We start from the raw sequence: 24384 nt of genomic DNA, 5'->3' as shown, positions 1-24384 counted from the left end.
AGGAATGCCCCCAGAGGGCTTGTTAAGACAGAGATTCAGGAGCCAATGTCCTCTGCCACAAGGTTCTGATTCAGTAGGTCTGGTCCAGGCCTGGGAATCTGCATTTCTAACAAGCTCCCAGATGATGGTGATGATGCTGCAGATTACCTCCTGGGTTGCACCAGCCTAGAGTATAAGTAAGTAAGTAACTAAATAAATAAATAAATAAATATTAGTGATAAAACTCACAAAGAGTGGAAAACAGTTCTCCACCTCAGCTCCACTGTTGAAAGTTGAGGTATCATCTGAATAAGGCTGCAGAATTTTCTTATTCACACTTCACACATAAATAAGGAGGCATTGTTTCTGGAATCAGTTCATAATGAAAATACAGACAATGCATTTCAAGTCTCCCTACCCAACTCTTGTTTCAACCAAAATAAAACAGAAAAATAGGGCAATTAACTAGCCGCTGTAGACAAAGTAGGATGGTTTAGGCGAGCTTCTCAGTTGTACAGCACTAGTACTGTTTTGTGGGGAGCTGGAGGGGTGTCACTGGGACCTGTCTGATGTGAGTCTCTGCCCCACCAGGACACAGATCTTCTGTAGCAGGAGTGTACTTTCATTGCTCCATCCCCCAAGGCTCTGAGCTACTATACACACACAGGTGGATAATATCTGGGCTGGGTGTCAGGGCGGAGGATGGGGTCTGAGCTCATATCGACTTAAAGTTCTCAGTTCCCAGTTGGAGGAGTGGGGAATTAATTAATCACTATCAATATAAATATTTTGTCTCTGTTAGAGAAAGTTAAAAAGTTAGACTTCTAAATTGTGTGGACCACCATATTTTAGGGTTAAACGTAATCATTCTTGGAAACCCAAATATGTAAGTGTAAAATTTACATATTTTAAAGAGAAAAAAAGGCATACTGGGCTTCCTTGGTGGCGCAGTGGTTAAGAATCTGCCTGCCAATGCAGGGGACACGGGTTCGAGTTCTGGTCTGGGAAGGTCCCACATGCCACAGAGCAACTAAGCCTGTGAGCCATGGCCGCTGAGCCTGCACTCTAGAGCCCGTGAGCCACAAGTGCTGAGGCCATGTGCCACAACTACTAAGACTGCGCTCTAGAGCCCGTGAGCCACAAGTGCTGAGGCCATGTGCCACAACTACTAAGCCTGCGCTCTAGAGCCCACGAGCCACAGCTGCTGAGCCCGCGTGCCACAACTACTGAAGCCCGAGCTCCTAGAGCCCGTGCTCTGCAACAAAGAGAAGCCACTGCAATGAGATGCCCGTGTACCACCACAAAGAGTAGCCCCTGCTCAGCACAACTAGAGAAAGCCCGCGCGCAGCAACAAAGATGCAGAGCAGCCATAAATAAATAAATAAATTTATTTTTTAAAAAAAGCCAGCATACTAGTCTCTATTGAAATATTCACATACAAGTTGGCACCTGCTTTACCTCTTTGATTCCAGACCACAAGACTAATCACTACTAGTACTTTAAAAAAGCTCCTATTTCATTAGAATTGCTATTATTTTTGCTGTCGGATGTTATGTGTATACCCTGTAAGGAGCTATATTATTACCTGTTCAGTTTCAAAAGGTTAAGGCAAGTGTTTCACTGCACACTTTTGGACATGGCAAGCAATGTCACACCCACACAGTTCATACCAGCCGTTCACCTGAAACCAACGGCTGAGTCCAGTGGTGGCAGTGTGTGGCACTAGGGATTGACTTTTCTCCTCTGCAATGTCCTATTTTTTTCTTGCTAAGTCACCTCAGATACATTCTAAAAAGTAGGGAAATAAATTAGAACTTGAAGGTACCCCATAGGGAGAGAGGCCACCTGGTTTTTAACCAATCTCCAGGGAAGCTTTCCATCCTCCCGAAAAGCTGGGGTTTCCTGACCTGCTCCTGTCCGAGATTCTACAGCAAATCAATTCAGTGTTAGAGGCAGAATTAAGGGAGAACCGCTGGGCTCTGACATAGTCAGTATATATGCCAGATAGTACTCTAGGCCTGCTTTTCAAACCTGTTGCTATGGAAATAATTATTATCATAATTCGCCTTATCAGATTGCTCATCAGATGAAGCTGGGAGAAAACTCTCACAGCTTCTGCACAGCAAAAACTTAACAAGCAGTTTGTTGTAATCCTATATTACTCTACCTTGACCAGTTTAGAAATATTTGGCAACAGGCTGATCATTCGCAAACGGAAACAGAAAATTTAAGCAGCACATTTTACCTTTTTTATTTCTTCCTTTCAGTCCACATTGTTTTGACAGTAGAAATAAGCATATTTTAAGAACCACTTAATGATTTTTAATGAACAAAATGAACATTAATGCAATTAGTAAACTCCTTTTTGGGTTTAAGTTCTCCCAAGACACTAAACCTGAACGTTAGCCCTTGATATTTCTCATCCCCGCTTATTTTCCTCCCCTCACACATCCTGACACGTGAATGGCCCTGAGATCCTGCCCCTGGCTCTTTGGTTGCTTTCTCTCTCTCTCCAGCTGTCACCTGTGTGAGAACTGTCACCTAACAGACCTTTCCAACTGGGGTATCAAATGAGACCCTTATGCCCCCAGGGGAGCTTTTCTGTCTGAAGTTCTCCCTCCTTCTTTCCAACCTCTTTCCTAGTGGGGAGTCCACCTGGGTCAAGTCTTTCCTCCTGGGGCCCTGCTTTCTCCTCCCCCAGACACTGCCTTCCAGCGGAAAGAGTCTGGGGAGTGTGGTCAAACCAAGGTTGGCTTGGGCCTCTGTCCTCATACATTAAATGGGATAATGATACATGCCCAGGGGATTGTTTCAAGGATGCAGTGATAGAATACGCTAGATTAGAGTGATTAAAGTGCAGTGCAGGTCTTCTATGTCCATTACCCATATTATGGCATCAACCCCATTATCTAACCTCTTCCACATAGGTTCTTATCTGATGATTCTCCCCTATCCATGGCCTTAGTCATGTGACTCGCTCATTATAAAACTTCCGTGGCTTCTGGTTCCCTGCCCGATTCCGTGCATACTGAGATCCCTGGTACAGTAGTGTCCTCATTAGTGGCTCATTTGTACATACAGCAAATCTCTGTATGTAAAGCAACCAAGCAGATGCAGTCTCTGGTTCCTGGATCGAGAGGCACTTATTCTGTCCTTTCTCTGTTTCTTGCCTTCCTATTTACCTGGACTCCCCTAGCCCTCATCTTCATCAACTGAAATAGGAGCATCTTGGGAGCCCAAGCCATTAGAAGCTGTCTTCTCACTTAAGCATTCTTTCTTCCACAATTGCATGGGTGCTCTTTCTTTTTTGAACGCTTATAAACTTTCTTTGTGCTTCCCTTATTATATATTGCTATTATATTTTATTATATATATATATATATATATATATTTATATACCTCTTAGCTAGAATTCCAGCTTATTGCAAATGAGCTATATGTTTTCACCTTCCAAATCCCCTACTCTGCATTGACTGTAGCAGGTCCTTAGATATATGCTCTTTTGAACGTATTTATTCCATATCATAAAATCTATAACTGGACTAATGAAATCATCTGTGTAAAAGCATGTGAATACACTTCAAAATGACTATGATAGTAATACATTTTATAATCTTACTTTACTCTTTCAAAATGCTGTTAGATTACTTAGAATTTGAATGGACATTTTTAGCACATCTACTATTTTTATTTTGTAGTTAGAATTTGTGGCACGATCCTTCTTTAGAAATAAATCATCGAGATGTTGGGGGTAAAAAAAATATGTAAGTTTCTGTATAGCAAGTTACTCAGTTTCCCCAGATCTCAGCCCAGGTTATTCTTTTAGGCCAGAGCTCCTCAAGGTGGCCTCGGAGCCATTTTGTTGGGCTAGCATGGGTCCCAGGTTTGCCCAAATAGAGATTCTTTTTTTTTTTTTTTTTTTTTTTTTAACCAATCTCCAGGGAAGCTTTCCATCCTCCCGAAAAGCTGGGGTTTCCTGACCTGCTCCTGTCCGAGATTCTACAGCAAATCAATTCAGTGTTAGAGGCAGAATTAAGGGAGAACCGCTGGGCTCTGACATAGTCAGTATATATGCCAGATAGTACTCTAGGCCTGCTTTTCAAACCTGTTGCTATGGAAATAATTATTATCATAATTCGCCTTATCAGATTGCTCATCAGATGAAGCTGGGAGAAAACTCTCACAGCTTCTGCACAGCAAAAACTTAACAAGCAGTTTGTTGTAATCCTATATTACTCTACCTTGACCAGTTTAGAAATATTTGGCAACAGGCTGATCATTCGCAAACGGAAACAGAAAATTTAAGCAGCACATTTTACCTTTTTTATTTCTTCCTTTCAGTCCACATTGTTTTGACAGTAGAAATAAGCATATTTTAAGAACCACTTAATGATTTTTAATGAACAAAATGAACATTAATGCAATTAGTAAACTCCTTTTTGGGTTTAAGTTCTCCCAAGACACTAAACCTGAACGTTAGCCCTTGATATTTCTCATCCCCGCTTATTTTCCTCCCCTCACACATCCTGACACGTGAATGGCCCTGAGATCCTGCCCCTGGCTCTTTGGTTGCTTTCTCTCTCTCTCCAGCTGTCACCTGTGTGAGAACTGTCACCTAACAGACCTTTCCAACTGGGGTATCAAATGAGACCCTTATGCCCCCAGGGGAGCTTTTCTGTCTGAAGTTCTCCCTCCTTCTTTCCAACCTCTTTCCTAGTGGGGAGTCCACCTGGGTCAAGTCTTTCCTCCTGGGGCCCTGCTTTCTCCTCCCCCAGACACTGCCTTCCAGCGGAAAGAGTCTGGGGAGTGTGGTCAAACCAAGGTTGGCTTGGGCCTCTGTCCTCATACATTAAATGGGATAATGATACATGCCCAGGGGATTGTTTCAAGGATGCAGTGATAGAATACGCTAGATTAGAGTGATTAAAGTGCAGTGCAGGTCTTCTATGTCCATTACCCATATTATGGCATCAACCCCATTATCTAACCTCTTCCACATAGGTTCTTATCTGATGATTCTCCCCTATCCATGGCCTTAGTCATGTGACTCGCTCATTATAAAACTTCCGTGGCTTCTGGTTCCCTGCCCGATTCCGTGCATACTGAGATCCCTGGTACAGTAGTGTCCTCATTAGTGGCTCATTTGTACATACAGCAAATCTCTGTATGTAAAGCAACCAAGCAGATGCAGTCTCTGGTTCCTGGATCGAGAGGCACTTATTCTGTCCTTTCTCTGTTTCTTGCCTTCCTATTTACCTGGACTCCCCTAGCCCTCATCTTCATCAACTGAAATAGGAGCATCTTGGGAGCCCAAGCCATTAGAAGCTGTCTTCTCACTTAAGCATTCTTTCTTCCACAATTGCATGGGTGCTCTTTCTTTTTTGAACGCTTATAAACTTTCTTTGTGCTTCCCTTATTATATATTGCTATTATATTTTATTATATATATATATATATATATATATTTATATACCTCTTAGCTAGAATTCCAGCTTATTGCAAATGAGCTATATGTTTTCACCTTCCAAATCCCCTACTCTGCATTGACTGTAGCAGGTCCTTAGATATATGCTCTTTTGAACGTATTTATTCCATATCATAAAATCTATAACTGGACTAATGAAATCATCTGTGTAAAAGCATGTGAATACACTTCAAAATGACTATGATAGTAATACATTTTATAATCTTACTTTACTCTTTCAAAATGCTGTTAGATTACTTAGAATTTGAATGGACATTTTTAGCACATCTACTATTTTTATTTTGTAGTTAGAATTTGTGGCACGATCCTTCTTTAGAAATAAATCATCGAGATGTTGGGGGTAAAAAAAATATGTAAGTTTCTGTATAGCAAGTTACTCAGTTTCCCCAGATCTCAGCCCAGGTTATTCTTTTAGGCCAGAGCTCCTCAAGGTGGCCTCGGAGCCATTTTGTTGGGCTAGCATGGGTCCCAGGTTTGCCCAAATAAATGTTTTTTTTTTTTTTTTTTTTTTTTGCAGTACTCGGGCCTCTCACTGTTGTGGCCCTTCCTGCTGCGGAGCACAGGCTCCGGACGTGCAAGCTCAGTGGCCAGGGCTCACGGGCCCAGCCGCTCCACAGCATGTGGGATCTTCCTGGACCGGGGCACAAACCCATGTCCCCTGCCTCAGCAGGCGGACTCTCAACCACTGCGCCACCAGGGAAGCCCCCAAATAGGGATTCTTAAGGCCTTAAGGCAGCTCACAAGACAGGAGGCTATGGCCCATGGCCTTGAGCCTGAAGTAGCCTTGCCCAGCACCCTAATGTGCCTCCAAATGTTATCATCTGTTCCATCTGCCGTGACCTGGGGAAGGCTATGGAGCACTGTTATCCTCAGCAGTTCCTAAAATGATGTAAAAAGGCAAGTAAGCACAGCACAAACCTCACAGGTGCTCCAGTGTAAAACTTTGTCTCATGCAAGGATAGTTACTTAAGAGTTATTCCCCATAGTTAAAGTTAGCTATCTTTTTAATTATTATTTAACTTTGCTAACAAGTTGGAAGTAGGGCGACCTTGTCTAAGTTGAAATATAGCATTTAAAAAATACTAATTCAGAATTTTGGGGTGTGTGTTATGTATAACACATTGTCAGACCAAGTACTCAAACAGGCAACCTGAAATGCACACTGTTCGCTAGGGAATTCAAAGTTTGTGGTTTGCTGACTTCCAGACTTAGAAACAAATTTTTGCAAAATACATATGTACTTATTTTGGTGCAACAAATGCTTAGAGATGGTGTAACATTCTCTGAAAATGGGCTGAGAGAGCTGTTTGATGGACTGAAGTCCACCACCTCCTCACTGAGGGATCTCTCTCTGCCTTGTTTTGCCCATGTTTATAGGGATGACAATAATTGCATCCCCTTTAAAGGTTATGACAATTATTTGAATGAAAATATTTAATGCGCTTAGAAGATTGCCTAATTCATAGTATGTGTAAATATTGCTGTTGTAACGGTGTAGCAACTTGAGACTGATAACGATCCTTCTCTATAGAAGGAAGGCTATTATGAAACACATCTGATAAACACCCCTCTTTTTCCCTTCAGCCTTATTAGTAGCTGCATGAAGTCTTCACATGTGTAAGCTCCACTGATGAATTAGAGCTGTAAACTGTGTGAGCACAGAGGCTGAATCTGTCTTATTTACCTCTGTACCCCCCAGCACAGGGGGTTCCCAAAACATAAGAATTAATGAATTGCCAGCAAGTGAAATTTGAAATACAGGGTCATGCATTGTGCATATTTTTTTCTTTTCTTTTTCTGCCTGCAGCTCCACAGTTTAGAATCAATTTCTCTTTAATGCTGAAATTCTAGCATAAGTGGTGAAAACTAATTTTCCACATCAAATTAATTTAAGCCCTGTATAATTTTTGCTATTTTTAAGAGACAGAAAATCAGTTTGAATAGACAGATTAACAGCTAATCACTAGGTAATTGCCACCTTGTTTTAAGGGTGCACGCTAACTACGTACTTGTGCCTTCAACTACAGTTGTATCTTACAAATGGGTTTTTATATCTTTGCACTAGTGAGAGCAAACAGTGGGATCTTTCAGCTGATGCACAGAGTCGTGGTTCCATTTTGCTGAGGCATAAAAAAGCAAGTGCTTCATATTGCTACACAATAATATGTTTTTATTTTGAGCACAGCAGCGTGGCCTGAGCTAATTATACATTTTCTAATTTACAGAGTGAACGCAGGTAGCATTAAACAGAAAAAAAAACAAAAACAACATTAACACAAATCTCTATCTCCAGCTTTTGCTTCTCTCCTGCACTTTCGTGCCATACACCAGCCAGCGTTTTGATACCAGGATGCACTCAGATAGCTCACGCTCAGAACTGTTTTCAGCATCTTCTCTCCCAAGTCATATCCTCCCCGTGTACTGTCACTCAGGGTAGAGCACACCAGACTCTCTCCCTGGATACCTGAGTTTCATCTTTACTCCCTCTCTCGTCCTCACCTCCTACACCCGCCCTGGAGCTGAGCCCATCCCTCCTCCTAATCACATTTGGAATCCACCCACTTCCTGCAGCCACTTCCTGTGATTCCACAGCCCTTCTTCCCCAGTTACACCCTTAAGATCATCACAGGCCTCCTTGACATCCATTTCACTCGCCTGCAACCCACTCTCCAAACTGCCAGGGCAGCATTCAAAACATGGCATATATTTCCCTCGCCCGTAAGTTCACACCCCTGGTTTACCTCGTCATCCTCACCCCGTCCTCCTCCTGCAATGACCCACCTCTGTCCAGCCTCAGCTCTCCCAGGGGAGATGTTCCCAATGCCTTGGATGGGCCAGGCTCTCCTTGCCCCGGGTCTTGCCACGTGTGGTTCCCGAGGCACAGTTGCCCATCCTTGTTGGTTGACTCCCCCCTTGTCCTTCATATCTCAACTTGGACATCCTTCTGGAAATCCTTGGCTGGCCTGCTCACCCCTAAAGTACCCCTAGAGCAACCGGGACGCCTTTGATCATAGTGGGAGCCTGACGGCACTGTAATGTCTCTACTTCTGTGGCCCTCGAATCTTGGAGTTGAGAGGCTCTGTCTATTCCTCTGTTGTGCACTCTACTTCCCAAGGAGACTGGGACGTGATAGGTGCCTAAGTATTCGTAGAATGAATGAGTTGGATTCCTGTCACTGAGAAGACCCCAGGAAGTTTCTCAGCCCTGGGGACTTCATAAACCTGAGACGGAAGAAAACAAATTGTCATTTTAATATGTAGGCTGTTTTGCTTTGGATATGAGCAGAAATAAACCTATTTCCTGAACTAATTTTTTTTTAAGATTTAATCTTCAAAGATGCCACATCACCTTTGATGAAATATTTAAAGCAGCTGCGGGATTTGACATTCCTTCTAAAAAGTTGAAAATCCTGAACCGATTTGCAGCTTTGAACCTCTGATTCCTCTGTCATCTTCCCTTCTTATCATTTGTATACTGAGTTTCTATCTACAAGCACAACTAATCCAAAGTTTCATGAATTTACAGAGGAGAAAACAAAGTTTGCTGACTTCTCTAGGTTTAAAACAATTACTGTGGTTTTTTTTTTTTTTTTTTTTTGGTCTGGTTAAAGTACCTCACATTGATTGTCACCAGGTAAATGGGAACTAATACTTACTTGAGTGGTGTGTTCGGAAAAATAACTATTGAATCAACTTCTTCCTTGACCAGTTAGGACGTATGCAATTCATATCAGGGGCTTCTGAACAGGGTCTCCTGGACCCTTACCAAGTCAGGCACAGCCCTACAAGGTCAACTTTTGTAAATATCCAGTACCATGGAAACCCATTTTGGCTAATTTTTAGGAAACCTATGGTAGCTAACTTCTCTGGCTTATTGCTCTTAAATGAAAATGACTACCTACTGCTGGCCTATTTCACACACACACACACACACACACACACACACACACACGACTCCTCAGTACTTTGCAAAATCATCCTCATTCTCTGTCATCTTAAGCACTGGCGTACTGGAAAAATAGATCTTCTGAACGTACTTAGTAGTTTTTGGTTAAAAGTACATGTGTGTCTATAGTTCCCACTATCATTTACCAGGACCTATAAGTGCTATGTGCCGTTAAGAACGAAGCAAAACAGAAAAAGCCCCATCTTCATGGCGCTCACGTTCTAGCAGGAGGCTAATACTACTAATAATAATAAACAAGGGAGGACACCGTGTAGCAGTGTACGGTGAGGGGTGTCTTGGAGAACAGCAGGGCAGAGGAAGGGCTGGGGTGAGAAGGCGGGATTCCAGAAGAGCTTGAGGGCAGCAGACAGGAGCCACGAGGAGGTTTAGAGAGGGAAGGGGGAGGCGTGTCCTGGGAAGAAAGAACAGGTGCACGGGCTGTGGGGTGAGGGTCCTCCTGGAGTTGGAGAAGCCCCCGGGAGGCAGTGAGAGTGGACAGGGGGAGCTGAGGAAGGGGCCAGACTGAGGCGCCTTGTAGCTGACGTTCCTTTCATGGCTCAGCGTTGTACTTACATGGAAAGAAGAACCCTCCCCCACGTGGTATACCTTTAAAAAACAGTGGAGCGGTCACCCATATCCTGCCTTGATTTTGAGCCTCATCAGTTCCAGGTGTGGGCCCGGTAAACAGCTCACCCTGTTGGCTCACCCGTGCCATCTAGTGGTGAACGCTTGCAATTACCAGGTTTTCTGACCCTAAGGTCGGCGGGGGCAGGGTGCTCTTGTGGGAATAACAATACATGTCCAAGGTGGGAGGGGGAGTGATGAATTTGGAGACTGGGATAGCCATGTATACACTGATATGTATAAAATGGATAACTAATAAGAACCTGCTGTATAAAAAATAAATAAAATAAAATTTAAAACAAAAGAATTCCAAAATCCCCCACAAAAACAGATGAATGGATAACGAAAGAAACCCAAAACAATACGTGTGGAAAGCTTTCTGAAAACATACATGGAAATGAAGACCTCCAGGTGCAAATTGCTCCTTCATTGGCTTATGTCAAGCCTGAATCAGAAAAAAAAAACCCTGATAGCTATAGCAACAAGTTTTACAAAATGTACTTCAACAACAATGGAACTGAAGAAATTGTTTGAAAACAGAAAAAAAGTACAAGTGAAGTGAAAGATTACAAAGGAAGAGTTAATGAGGGAAACCATGAGCAGAAGTTGGATATAGATAAACAAAAAGAATACTCAAGTGTCATAGTAACATCGGGGTAATTAATTAATTCTATAGAATTATATCAGATTAGTTAATTTTATAGAATTCAACTATGGAATAAACTATGTATGATGCATTTTGTGAGTTTTAACATGTATTATAAGTTTCCTTTTCATATTCTGTGATAGTTTTGGTTGACATTTACAGAAACACGATTATCATCTGTTCCAGTGTTGTCCAGTGGGGTAGCTTTTAAAATTTCAACTTACATTAATTCAAATAGATATCTTTAAAACTCAGTTCTCAGTCTTGCTTGCCACATTTCAAGTGCTCGATTGCCACATTGACTAGACGCCACCGTATTGGACAGTGAAATTCCCACTTGCGTCACGGCAGAAAGTTCTACTGGATGGGCTAGTCTATTATATTGTTTCCTCAGTAGAACTGATGTACTCGACAAGCATGTTCTGAACACCTACTATGTGCTAGACAGCTTAGCAGTTCCTTATAGCAGATTAAAGAGAAATAAAGTAAAACATAATTAGTCTCCTAAAGGGCAAAATTTAGGAATTGAGGAGGTTCACACTGTAACCAGATGTTTTCCATCCATTGTGAGAAGAGATATAATACTTGTATATTCAATGACTGAGGTACCGAGGGAAGCCTCCCAGAGAATACACCATTTAAGATGTGTTTTAAAGATATACAGGAATATTACCAAAAACAAGCAAACAAACAGAAAAACAAGGAGGGGAGAGAGTATTTTAAGTAGAGGATATAGCTTTTGCAAAGTTAGGGAAGTGTAAATTGGTATGGGGTATCTGAAGGATGACAGTTCTGTGTGGCTGGTCCATGGGACAATAAATGTGAATCATAATTGGAGAGCGAGGTTAGGGCTTGCTGGAAGGACCCTTTCATCACAGTGAGCACAGTCCTCTTTATCCTGTCAGATAACTGGAGAACCATGGAAAATTTTATGCAGCAAGTTATGGGATTACTCTTCATTTTAGAGATTACTTTTTTGATGTGGCATAAAAGAAGGAAGTTGCTGGAGAATTGTAGCACTTTACACCCTGCCTCCCACATGTAATTAAAAAATATATATTTGGAATCCGAAAAAAAATATCAACTCACCTCTCTGTGCCTGCCTGTCTTCCCTTTTGATAAAAGGGGCTAATAGTGTCTGACATAAAGTTGTTGGGGAAAATTAAATGAGCCCATTCATGTAAGACTGTTAATAAGGGCTCAATGCTATTACTGTTATTAAAGGTTTGGAATTATCTAAGGAAAGCATATAACACAAGGAAAATGTAAGGGGTGGATGATTTTGCAAAGGATGCAGGGAATGAGATAGGGAGAAAGAATGGTCCAAGTGCTTGGTGGAGGCCTGAGAGAGAAGAGCTTTCTAAGACCCTAAAGAAAGGATTTCCAAGGAGTAGGTGGAAGTCAATATAAAAAGTACTGCAGGGGGCTTTCCTGGTGGTGCAGTGGTTGAGAGTCCGCCTGCCGATGCAGGAGACACGGGTCTGTGCTCCGGTCCGGGAAGATCCCACATGCCGCGGAGCAGCTGGGCCCGTGAGCCATGGCCCTTGAGCCTGCACGTCCGGAGCCTGTGCTCCGCAATGGGAGAGGCCACAACGGTGAGAGGCCCGCGTACCGCGGGCCTTTGCCACCAGGGAAGCCCAGACAGACCTTCTTCTTTCACGAATTCTTTGGCTTTCCATGAACATATTTCTGGTGTGCATCTGTTATTCTTGAAATTCCCTTTAACTTTCTCACCTCAGTAATCAAACGGAGTTTTTGAAAAGCATAAGGCTAAAAGATAAAATCTGTTAATTTTTCTATAATATAGTATGATTGGCATCATACTTATATGAAGAAATGAAAAGTTATGTATTTTTGCCCTTTATTTACTCGTATCACCTACAGTTAATAATTCTGATATGGCTTTCAGTTTATTAGAAATCACTTTATTGTATGACATCCCCAAACTTTATGAATATAGGTGAATACTGGAAAGATTTTTATGTATATGCTTGAATATAATGTTCAATTTATAGGCAAATCCAAATGACCTTTTTAAAAAGCCTGCATGGTAAGCACTTTCCAAAGAAAGTACATTTCTGTGAGGATTTTGTAGATAATGAAATGAAAGCTAGTGGTGTTTTGTTTCTGAAGACATCTCTGACATTTCAGTAAACAATACACTTTTAAGAAATGAAAACTCTCTGCAGTCACAGAGGTGCATTTCAGGATTGCTTATTGCCAACATTTAAAAAATAAACACCACCGGCATTCAAGTCCCTCTGTTCTAAATTGCAGCACCTTATGAAATATGCCCAGAGGATTACCTGATGTCGACGGTGTGGAAAAGGACTCCAGCAGGAGACTTGGCCTTCAATCAGTGCCCACTGAATGCCACAGGTAATGTAGGATGACCCTCCAAAGTTGACCACCCACCAAGAGCAGCATGCTGTGTTCCTCACCATGCTTTGTCCTATATGCAAAAATCAATCTGTCCAATAAGCAGTTAATAAAACAATTTTAGTAAAGGACTTCCTAAGTAGAGCCAAGGAAGAGACCTGGAAAATCTTGATGATGCAGTGGTTTCTCAGTGTGACTAATATGCATTGTAAAAAGTAGTCAAAGTAACAATTTCACATGCATGTTTGTTAAAAGCGAGAAAATGTACAAACCCAGGTATTCAGCCCGCCTCCCAGTTCTGTGTCTCCTCCCAGCCTCCCTGTCTGTCGTAAAGCTCTCTGTTTTTGTGACTTGCAGGCACCGCTAGCAGACGCTGCTCACTCAGTCTTCACGGAGTGGCCTTCTGGGAACAGCCGAGCTTTGCAAGATGCATATCAAATGAGTACAGACACTTGCAGCATTCAGTAGGTGCAAAAGCCAGCTTTAGTACTTGCTCTGTTTATTTTTTGCTAATGATCGCTGTGTGAGAATTTAATCTTCTGCTATACAATCAAATCAGTAAAATCTCTGAAAAAAAAAATGCCTGAAGGAAAAAAGGCTGTGCTAGAAAGCTAATTTTTATAAGTCAGTGCTAAACAGTTTTGTTCCTAGGGTTTGGGTTTTTATGGATCCTGCTTGGATCCTGCTCTTTAAATGAATGGATTCCTTGTCCAATGAGGGAAAGGCGTGAATAAAATCTGCTACTTATCTATAAGAGTTAAACTATGTATTATGATTGGGACAAATCTGTGTTACATAGTACATAGACTTATTTCAAAATACTGTACATTTTAAAATTAAATTCTTTAGCACTTTAGTAGGTGGGAAATGATAAAGCTGTGTCATGTAGGTATCAAATTTCTCACTGCATTTTGACATTAAGACACCAAAAAAAAAAAGACAGGGTTATTGTATCAGAGAAAATTAGCTGCTTGCAAAAGATTATATGGGACAAATTTCCCAAAATAGCCCCTCTTCTCCCACACATCATTGAATTATTCAGAGTATGCTGTATGAATATTTCGAGCACAGTTAAGTGTCACTTGGTATTTTACGAGTGCAAGTCATTGTCATTTTCGGAGACTGTTGTCATTCATCCTGGCAGTCCAGAGAGCTTCCCGTGTGAACAAACATCGCGGGGCTCAGAACAAAATACAAGCCGGAGCCGCTGGAGAACCCAACTTTGGCAGGGATGCTGTTCAGTTAAGAGCCTTGACGTTTTGTTGTGCTTATGTTTTCTTTCCATCTTCTTACAGTTGCTCACAAATAAGCCTGATTCTTAAAAAAAATCCTAAAGAACATTTTTGCTTGTGGATGGAGAAGTAGCTTGTACAATAAGAACGCTTCTTAGCGAAGTAAATGTATTTGATTATCAGAAAAACAAAAAGCACATTTTAAAAACATCTGAAAGCCAAATGCTGTCTAATATGCTTACTTACCAAATCAGTCATTAAATTGATGATTATTTGGCTACACAGACCCTTATTTCTATTATTGTGTGTATGTACATTCATATATATACATACATGTTATTGTATATATATATACATAAATACTGATTACACACAAATACATATGTTTCATAATATATATTTATGTGCATATCAGTATTTGGTGATATTTGGCTTCATTGAGCCTTATTTCTGTCAAAATTGAAATGTTTCAGAATTAAGTAAATATATATATATATATATATATATATATATATATATATAAAACGAAGACTTCCTTATGAATTTAATTTTTAATGAATTTAATTTTCCCCTAATTTTAGACATTCAACTCTGTTTACTTAATCTTAATAATATCCATGTTTAGTTCTTGTTTATTCATGGTAATAAATATGAGAATAATTGCATGGATTAAGTAAACCATAGGTCAATTCTTACAAATTTGTTAAGAATGAATAATATCACTTGTTGGCAGAAAATTTTTCCTTCCTAAATTCAGTGTTTTGCACAGTAGTATTTAAATGAGTCTGCATTCTGTGAGTGCAGGTCATCTGATAATGGAGAGAAACAGAAACACTCAGTTAAACAGGAGAGATGGTCTCGGATTGTGAGTCGCATAGAAATCACGCAGTCAGTGATTGGACAGCCGATGTGTCTGTGCCCGTGCTGACTTGCAAACAGAAATCAAGTGCATGATTTTGTAGAATAAGGAACAGCCTCAGGGCATTCAGCTTCTACAGAGGACCAAGCACTCAGCTGGGCACTTTCACAAATTAACTTCAGTCCCCACCACAACTTGCAAGTGGGCATCCCTGCCCCAGGTTGAAGCTCTGCTGGGGAGCAGTCCAGTTACCTGAGGCAAGGGTGAAATTTGCATCCCAGGTACAACTGTTCCAAAACTTAACCTCCTTTCTGGAAGCCTTACTCCCTCCTGAGCTTTTCATTTGAAATCCTCTGCCCTAGATTCTGGTGCTGGGGGCACCTTCTTCTGGTTGTGTGTCCTTCGGAAAAGTCATGTGATCTCACTCAAGTCTTGGCTTGCTATTTGCAACTGAAATTGGTAGCCTCATCTTAGCACCTCTGGAGGTTTTGAGGAAAAGTAGATGAGATACTGTATGTGAGATGTTTGCAAAGCAAAGTTCTTTGTAACTCTAAGGTATTAATATCTACAGGTAAAGAAAATGGGTTGTGTTAAAAATTATCTCCATAAGAGTAAAATTTTAGAACTCAACAAGTTATTAACTTGAACACTTCATGTGGAAAAATACAGATAGATATAGATGAATGGATAGATAGGTAGGTAGGCAGGTGGATAATTGAGTGGATGGATGGATGGATGGATGGATAGGATTGATGTCACATGTATTTTTTTTTTAATCACGTGAGGTTTTTTTAAAATAAATTTATTTATTTATTTATTTATTTTGGCTGTGTTGGGTCTTCGTTGTTGGGTCTTCATTGCTGCACGCGGGCTTTTCTCTAGTGGCGGTGAGTGGGGGCTACTCTTCATTGAGGTGTGTGGGCTTCTCCTTGCGGTGGCTTCTCTTGTGGAGCACAGGCTTTAGGGCCTGCGGGCTTCATTAGTTGTGGCACGTGGGCTCAGCAGTTGTGGCTCACGGGCTCTAGAGCACAGGCTCAGTAGTTGTGGAGCACGGGCTTAGTTGCTCTGCGGCATGTGGGATCTTCCCGACCAGGGCTCGAACCCATGTCCCCTGCATTGGCAGGCGATTCTTAACCACTGTGCCACCAGGGAAGTCCCAGATGTCACATGTATTTTTGCTGATGAATTCTGTTTATATACACATATAGAAATATATACATACTTATACATCCATACATACATGCCTCTAGTACTTGCCTAGGGACCATGGTCTTCTCTTTTACAAGTTCAGGGAAGTATAGGACCAATGTATGCCTTAAAGAATGGTTACCTAGTATATCGAGCTCATCATGTGTACTCTGAAAAGTCAGTTGGAGGTGGAAATAAAAACCCCCTCCTTGCATTCCTGTACTCTTGTGGCTTCACATACTTTGCCTGAGTAGCAAAACTAGGTAGTGCTTATGATGTAGAATAGTTCTGTCTCCCACAAATTCTTAAATTACCTTGGAGACTCTGTCTCTTCTCTAGTAGAGTTTGTCATTTCACAATTTAATATTCTATTTTCCTTAGGGGATTCCATTTCCTGCCACTCTATATTCATAAAACTCATTAAATGTTAATTGTCACCTACTGCAGATATTTATTTAAAATAAGTAGATCTGTGTTTTCCACATAGATTACAATATATGTACATACCCACATAGATTACAATATTTCATATGCCCATTTTATAAAATATATGAAGACAAAGTTTGAAATGACATTTTATCATCAACAAACATTAGTTGAGTGTGTCCTATGAACTCTCATACTTATAAACCAATTGAGATAGACAGAAAGGTGTCATTAATGAGTTTAATATATAAAATCACTAATCTGTCATATTGAACATTTATTGAATTCCTTGAGGACAGAAACTATTTCTTTTAATCTTCATTTCTCTAGTGCCCAACACAATGCTAAGCATATTCTAGATATTCCATAGATGCTTGTGTAAAGAATGACTCTGCCACTTTTCTTATCAGGAGGGGGATGCTGGCAGTTGGAGAGTTCTAAGAAGGTGATGTACCAGACTTAATGTTCATGAATTTTAACCACATGAAATTAATAAGTATTATCCCTCACGTGCAATTTTCCTAACCCCAAAATATCTAGAAATGTTGAGTGATTTATGACATTACTTCATGAACTTACTTGGCCATTGCAGAAGAATTTCAGTAAGATAAAATTCATGAAGTCTCCGGAAACTTTGTAAGATACAAAATTAAACACTATGATCCAACTGCTGTTTATAAAAAAAAAGTCACAAACAAATGCACACAGTTTAAAAAAGTGAGGCTAGAGGAATAAAGTGCTTAATGTAGTGGGATTCTTGGAGATTTCATGTGTTTTTTCCATATGTTAATATTTCATTTTATATTCTGGGATATTTTTTGAATTTTGTACCAAAACAAGGTAGAAATAATTTCTGAACCTACTGAGAAATAGGCACAGAGTTCAGGCACATTAAGAATAGTGTCTCTTTTACTTATAAAAATATTTGGAGAAAATGGGTGAATTTTGTAGACCAAGGGGGCCAGTCCTACCCCTCCCCAAATTAAACAAACAGACCGCCTTGTCTCTAGTGCACCTGGATGATCAGGGTACCTTTCTCTCTCTCTTCCCCCCAACCCTGTCCTCTCTCTCACTCATTCTCTCCCTCTCTCTCCCTCTCTCTTTTATTCACTTACAAATACATGCCTACACACACACACCCGAAGTGACAGATAACATAGAACTAGCAGAATGGATGCCCTCTGCAGGTAGACAGTTCTAGAACAAGGTCACAGATATTCCCCTAGGAGAAGTCCCTCCACATGGAAATTTGAAGAATTGGTATAAATGTGTCCTTTGAGGTCACTGTCCTTTATAACCTCTGTTTCTATTTTTCAAGATGTCATTTAGCAGATGAATAGATACAGAAGTTGGAGCAATGATCTGTCTGTCTAGTCATGGAAGGGTTGATTTTGTGGAAAGGGATGTCAAGGAGCTTGAATTGTGGTTTAAGGACTTGTTTCTCCAGTTTTCCTCTACTTTTATGAGTGTTAATTAGAGAGAGAGAGAACGATAGAGAGAGATAAGGTGGAAGGTTAGGGTGTGTGAGAGGGAGACAGAGAGAGAGTCAGAGAGAGGCTGGGTTGGAGAATGTACTTGCTGCTTCTTGCAGGGCCCAGCAGGAGGGCAGGTGACACAGGATTGGAGGTACACCAAAGAGTGAGTGAATCACTCAGTTTATTACACACAGTAAGCACTCAACACAGAGTTGTGAAAATAGAAGAGGGAGTAACACACCCCTCCTGGAAAAGTCCAGGAAGGAGGTAGTGATCTCTGGTCTGGCAACAGGTCTTTGGACAAGTGTGAGTGGGGAGTTGCCATCCCCCGCAATAGGAACGGCTCTCAGCTGCGTGGCGTCGGGTCCTCCAGGGAAGAGTCTTCATGTCACTCAGCTTAGTGGTCTCTTTTTAAGGAGTAAGAGTTACCCCAGGAAAAGGGGTCTTGACTTTACTCATTCTCCCTCTGTTCCAGTGAAGTACATCGCCCATCAACGTTCTTGTCTAAAGTAACACTCTTAGTTTATCACTCCAAATCACTCATAGTCCTACAGGGGATGTTTCAAAACAACTAGCATGGAAGTTCATACTGGCCACTGTGACTCATTTTGAACTATTCATCGTGTCTTACGGTAGCCTGAATCCTGTAAGTTTCACACTAGTTGAGTAGCAATCATAACACCAAAGAAATCACATCATAGCACATGCTTTATATTAACCCATATTCCCTACCTTCCAGGTGAATTTTGCTTCATTGCAACAAAACTTCTCACACATCACACTTTGTTGGCCACCACCTAGTTGCACAAATGCCAAACACATTGCATAAAAGAGGCTAATACATTTGATGACTGCAGCTTATTTAGAGGAAAGGAAGAAAACAATGGCCACCATAGTCTTGTTTACACCAAATATATTTTGAGCCAGAAAAGTGGACAAGTCTTACTGTTATTTTAATGAACAATTGCAACACAAAGAACCAAGTGCTATGGTCCAGCCAACCAGGGGAACTAGCAGATGATTTTAATTTTTGAATATTCATCACTTAAGTAAAGGTAAGTGAGCCTGAGAGAATAAGAGTTATTTGTTCTGCCAGTTTTTTGCAGTATGATGTCAGTGTTTATTAGGAGAGAGAGAGAACAGTAGAACGTTAGAACACAGCAAGTGATAGGGAAATCGGGAAGAAGAAGCTAGATCAGTAGATTTTTAATCCTGGCTGAACATAATAACCATGTGGGAGTTCTTTAAAAAATACCAATTTGGGAAGTTCACCCAAGGCCAGTTAAGTGGAATTGTTACTAGCCTATAGTGCACATTCAATAAATGTGAACTATTATTGTTATTAATTACAACATTAATTTGGCATTCATATACATGTATTTCTACTTATTTGACCCTCTTATGAAAGAATGTGGACATCCTCCTTTTAAGTACTCAAGGCACAGTGCATGGCTGCCTTCTTATTTCTGTTGCCAAGTTTCAGGTTTGTCAGAGTCCTCACTCCCAGAGCTCAAATAATTATTGCAGAATCCAACAATGCCAAGGAAATGTTGAAAAACATTATTTCCTTTAAAATGGACAGACGGCTCTTAATTTATTCAAGGCCACATGTTAAGGTTTAGGCGTCTGAGTTCAACTTCACAATCCCAAAGTTTTCAACATGAGGTCCTAAATAAAATGATGAGCTTACTGAGTGTTCATATAGCTCACATTTATTGAATGCTATCTACCCTGAAGGAGCTGATTGAAAAAAAATTTGGAAGGAAGATGTTAATTAAATCTTGATATTTTAAGCAATTCATATGTCAAAGTTTACAATGTATTTCAAGGACAAGATAGAGAATATTTTAGACATTATATTCCATATGGTGTCTGTTCTAAATACTCAACTCTGGTGTTGTAACACAAGAGGAACTATAGACAATTAGTGAACATGGCTGTGTTCCCATAAAACTTTTACAGAAACAGGCAAAGGGCTGAATTTGGCCCATGGGCTGTAGTTCACTAACTCCTGGTCTATAATATACATTTTATTTTAAGTTGGTTTCTTTTTTTTAACATTTCAACTCTATTAGAATTCTCCATCAGAGAATGGGCAAATTTTATTTTGTTCTTCTCTTCTCTGTTTTCTTTAACATTTTAACCAGTCATTTAAAATTTCTTTTCAGCAAAGTCTAAGATGGATAATCTGTGAAGGGCTTGTTTTGTTTTCTTTCATCAGTCACATCATCTGACATATTCAGTAAATTTATTTTAAATAAATTTATTTATTTATTTTTGGCTGCATTGGGTCTTCCTTGCTGCACGCGGGCTTTCTGTAGTTGCGGCGAGTGGGGGCTACTCTTCATTGCGCTGCACAGGCTTCTCATTGAAGTGACTTCTCTTGTTGTGGAACATGGGCTCTAGGCATGTGGGCTGCAGTAGTGGTGGCTCGTGGGCTCAGTAGTTGTGGCTCGCAGGCTCAGTAGTTGTGGCTCACGGGCTTTAGAGCACAGGCTCATTAGTTGTGGTGCACGGGTTTAGCTGCTCCGCGGCATGTGGGATCTTCTTGGACCAGGGCTCAAACCCATGACTGCTGCATTGGCAGGCAGATTCTTAACCACTGTACCACCAAGGAAGCCCTAGTAATTTTTAATTAAATCTCAGTCATTGTGTAAAACAAATGTAGGATTTGGGGACAGTGTTGATGTCCACCAAAAAGCATTCCCACTTTTTCAGACATAACGAGGAGCAGGAACTTTAAAGCAGCCAAGGATTCATCTGGGTCAAGATGTTTTGCAGTTTTCGTCAGACTACCACATCCCCTTAGTCTCCCTTTCTCCACTGTGTGTCTTATACACTTTGGATAGAGAGCTCATGTGTGCCCATCCTATCAGCCCTGAGAAACTGTAGAAGATTGAGCTCTGCCCTTCAGAGTGTCCAGGATTTCTGCCCAGGCAACTTCAGATACATCAAATGTCTTGAGTGGGAGGCAGCTGGTTACTTAAAGCTGGACTCCTCCCTCACTAGGCGTTTGTTTCTAAATGCCTACTTACAAGGATGGAGAAAACTGCACTCTGCTTTTTACAAGTGTTTATCCTAACTCTTCAGCTTCCTACACATTCCAAAAATCTAGCCAATGTCTCATGGAGAAAAACCCAGTAAGATATTTAGGGACCCTACAATTTCCATTATAGTCATTTAGCCCTGAGCAACCAAAGAACATTAGTTTCTCTTTCTACCCTAGAAGTCCTCTGCCTTGGCCACACCTTCCCCTCAGTTTTTGCCAAAATTTAGCAAACATTCCTAAGGGGGAAAAAAAAACAGCTGGCTGAAATTGTTTGCCTACCTCAGAAAGGATCTATTCTTTTTGGAAACTTAGTTCATCTCATCCATAGCCCGCTGAAGCTATGCGAGCTTGAAGAATATGATTTTCGTAATTTATATGTTTTTTTCTAGTTGTAGTGGCAAACACATTGGCCTTACAGGAATTACTACACGTTACTAAACTGATAAATTTTTGCTGTATTATAAAATATAAAAAAAATCTTTAGGCACATATGATAGTGTTTCCCAGGGAATTTTAAGGGAGTCTATTACAAAGCTGTATAATGAAATACTTCTAAAATTATACTTTATTTCCTCTTTTTCAAAAATACACAACATATTACTGATTATATCTATAAATCCCAGAAGATTTTTAAGCTTCTCCCTTATTATGGATTATTGTGACTTGGTGAAGAAATGTTAGAATTAGTTTTAGGCATTGAAATCCACTGACTTGAAATCATCATGGGATGATTTAATGGAATATACTTGTACAGATAATTATGTTTAGGCTAATGCCAAAGGAAAATATTATAAGGCAAAGTGTACTCTATTATTTAATCATTCATCCATCCATTCAACTACTCATTAGTTATTCTACAAATATCTGCTGGGCTTTAACTAGGTGCAACGCAGTGTAAGGACCCAAGGATGCAACTTGAATATGACACACACAACAAATACAAAATAAAGTAGACAGGAAAAGAGACAAAATAATTCTGAACTGTGATATGTTGGAGGAGCTTAACAAAGTGCCAACATAGGGAATAAAGTTTGGGGACTATTTTACATAAGAAAGTCAATGAGATATCAAAGAGGAAATGACACTATAAGAGTGACCTGAAAGATGAGATAGATGTAGACATGAAAAGAGTGGAGAGAATGAGTTTTTCCGGACATGAGTGTACATTCTACTGGGGAGAATAGCATGTGGGAAAACCATGAGGTGTTTAAGGAAGTGGTCAGAGGTATTGAGCAAGAAGAGAGTGTCATGAGATGAAGTTGGAGAACTAGGTAGGGAAAAAATTATTCTGTGCCTTAAAGACCTTTGCTAAGAGTTTGGATTTTATTCTAAGGGGAATGGGAAGCCATTGACAGTAAGGAGTGATATGATTCAATATAATGAAAGAGGGTCAGTGGGCCATTCTATAGGGAATAGACTGTAGAGGGCAGGATGGGAAGCTGTGGAGCTCACTGTAGAATCCAGAGGAGAGATGATGGAACCCTTTATTAAGGTTGAGCAAGAACATGCGGCTGACGTGATATCATTTTCTGAAATGAGAAGGCAAGACGATGAAGATTAACTTGAGGCAGGTGGCTTAGGAGTTGCCAAAGGTTGCATGGTATAAAAGTGTGACATAAAGAACTTAGAGTAGAACTAGCCAGTGTAGATGTGACTTGTCTCCAGGAAACTTGAGCTACTTGGATGCAGGTGCAGAGAATGCATTTGGTAGATCCAAGATGTTTTCTGAAGACCAAAAGTAGAAGCAGCACCTGGGAGCTTGTTAGAAATATAGGACCTATCCCAGACCTACACTTTGAAAAGTTACATTTGTGATTCATATACACATTACAATTTAAGAAGTACTGTGGTAGAGTTTATCTAGGGTTGAAGTTTTGCTGAATGGATGCAAAGAATTTAAATGAGTGCTGGCCAGCTCCATACCACTGAAAGGCATAGTATGTTAAATGATACCTAGTTTCTCTCTCCTAGCAAATGGGAGGATCATGCTTCTTCACCCCTTGAAGTTCCAGCCAATTGGTTGTGTATGGAAGTGACCTTTCTTATTTCAGGCTTGGGAATGTCCTTGCCAGTGCAAAATCCTTCATCCTCTGTCATCCCAAGCCCCTGAGTGACTAGCATGAGCAGAGCCTCCCTGATGACCTGGGTTGCATATGTAAAGTGAGTGGGAAATACATCTTTTGTTTTTAGGTACTGAGATTTGGGAGTTGTTTGTTATCACAGCATAATCTATCCCATTCTGACTGATACAGTATCTCTAGAACTAGGAGACCAAGTAACAGAAACAGAATTGAAAAAGCCTTAGAGAAGGAGGGTTACTTACTGCTCTGCTTCCCATTGGGCAGGTGCCTGAAAGTTTGGGTCCCGATCTGGAACCACCATACTACTTTGAGCTCATGCATACGCTCTAGTGCTGTCCCCTGAGCCAGAATATTAATAATCATTCTAGATTTGTTTGGTGTTAAGAAAAGAAATTACACCTACCTATGGCCTGTGCTTGGGAATTGTACTTTTAAATTTTGACTAGAAATTAAAGCTATTCCTAGGTTTTTTGCGGGGAGGTACATTTACTGTGCTCTCATTCTTACTTTGGAACTTTCCAGGTTTTACAAGGAAATATGCACAGTGTATACCTGGCTCAGTTTTCTTCATGACTCAGTTTATTCTCATAACAATACCTTGCAATCCTCAAATTCATGGCATCCTCTCTCTCACTTCAGGAATTCCTGGGGCAAGAAATTATGATACTCAATGCGCTTATGGCCAAATGCTTTTCATCCTGGGTTCTGGGAAATAATATATAATTTATGCAGGGGAATATTTAACTAACTCTCCCTATCACATTGTCTCTGGAGAAGAATTGTATTTTCATATTTGAAGTCCTAGCCCTAAAATGAATGTATGTTTTCTTTTAATATCAAATATAGAGAAAATTGAGAAGTATTCATGTACTAGAACAAAAGTTATACTTTCTTTTTCATACAGAATGATCTCTGTCTTTCCTGGAAACACCAGATAAACCTGTAAATAATTTAAAACCATCATTTAGTGAGTGACTTTTGCCTTAGAAAATGATAGTTATTAACTGAAGCAAAAG

At 40.4% G+C, this 24384-nt stretch overlaps 1 protein-coding gene across 2 annotated transcripts in view; it reads left to right on the top strand.

Moving 5' to 3' along the window:
- The window catches only part of ADGRB3 (adhesion G protein-coupled receptor B3), an 800758-nt gene that overhangs the window by 353754 nt on the left and 422620 nt on the right, over positions 1-24384 (top strand). For both annotated transcript variants that reach the window (XM_007467820.1, XM_007467821.1), the window contains 2 exons: positions 12957-13058; positions 13416-13522. In XM_007467820.1, coding sequence (XP_007467882.1) covers positions 12957-13058; positions 13416-13522 — 209 coding nt within the window. The remainder of the gene's footprint in view (positions 1-12956; positions 13059-13415; positions 13523-24384) is intronic.

This window comes from Lipotes vexillifer, unplaced genomic scaffold (genome assembly GCF_000442215.2).
Source record: "Lipotes vexillifer unplaced genomic scaffold, Lipotes_vexillifer_v1.1 scaffold133, whole genome shotgun sequence".
In the NCBI taxonomy this organism is placed as follows: domain Eukaryota; kingdom Metazoa; phylum Chordata; class Mammalia; order Artiodactyla; family Lipotidae; genus Lipotes; species Lipotes vexillifer.
Note: the sequence above shows the minus strand (reverse complement) of the source record. Positions and strands in the feature narration are given on the sequence as shown.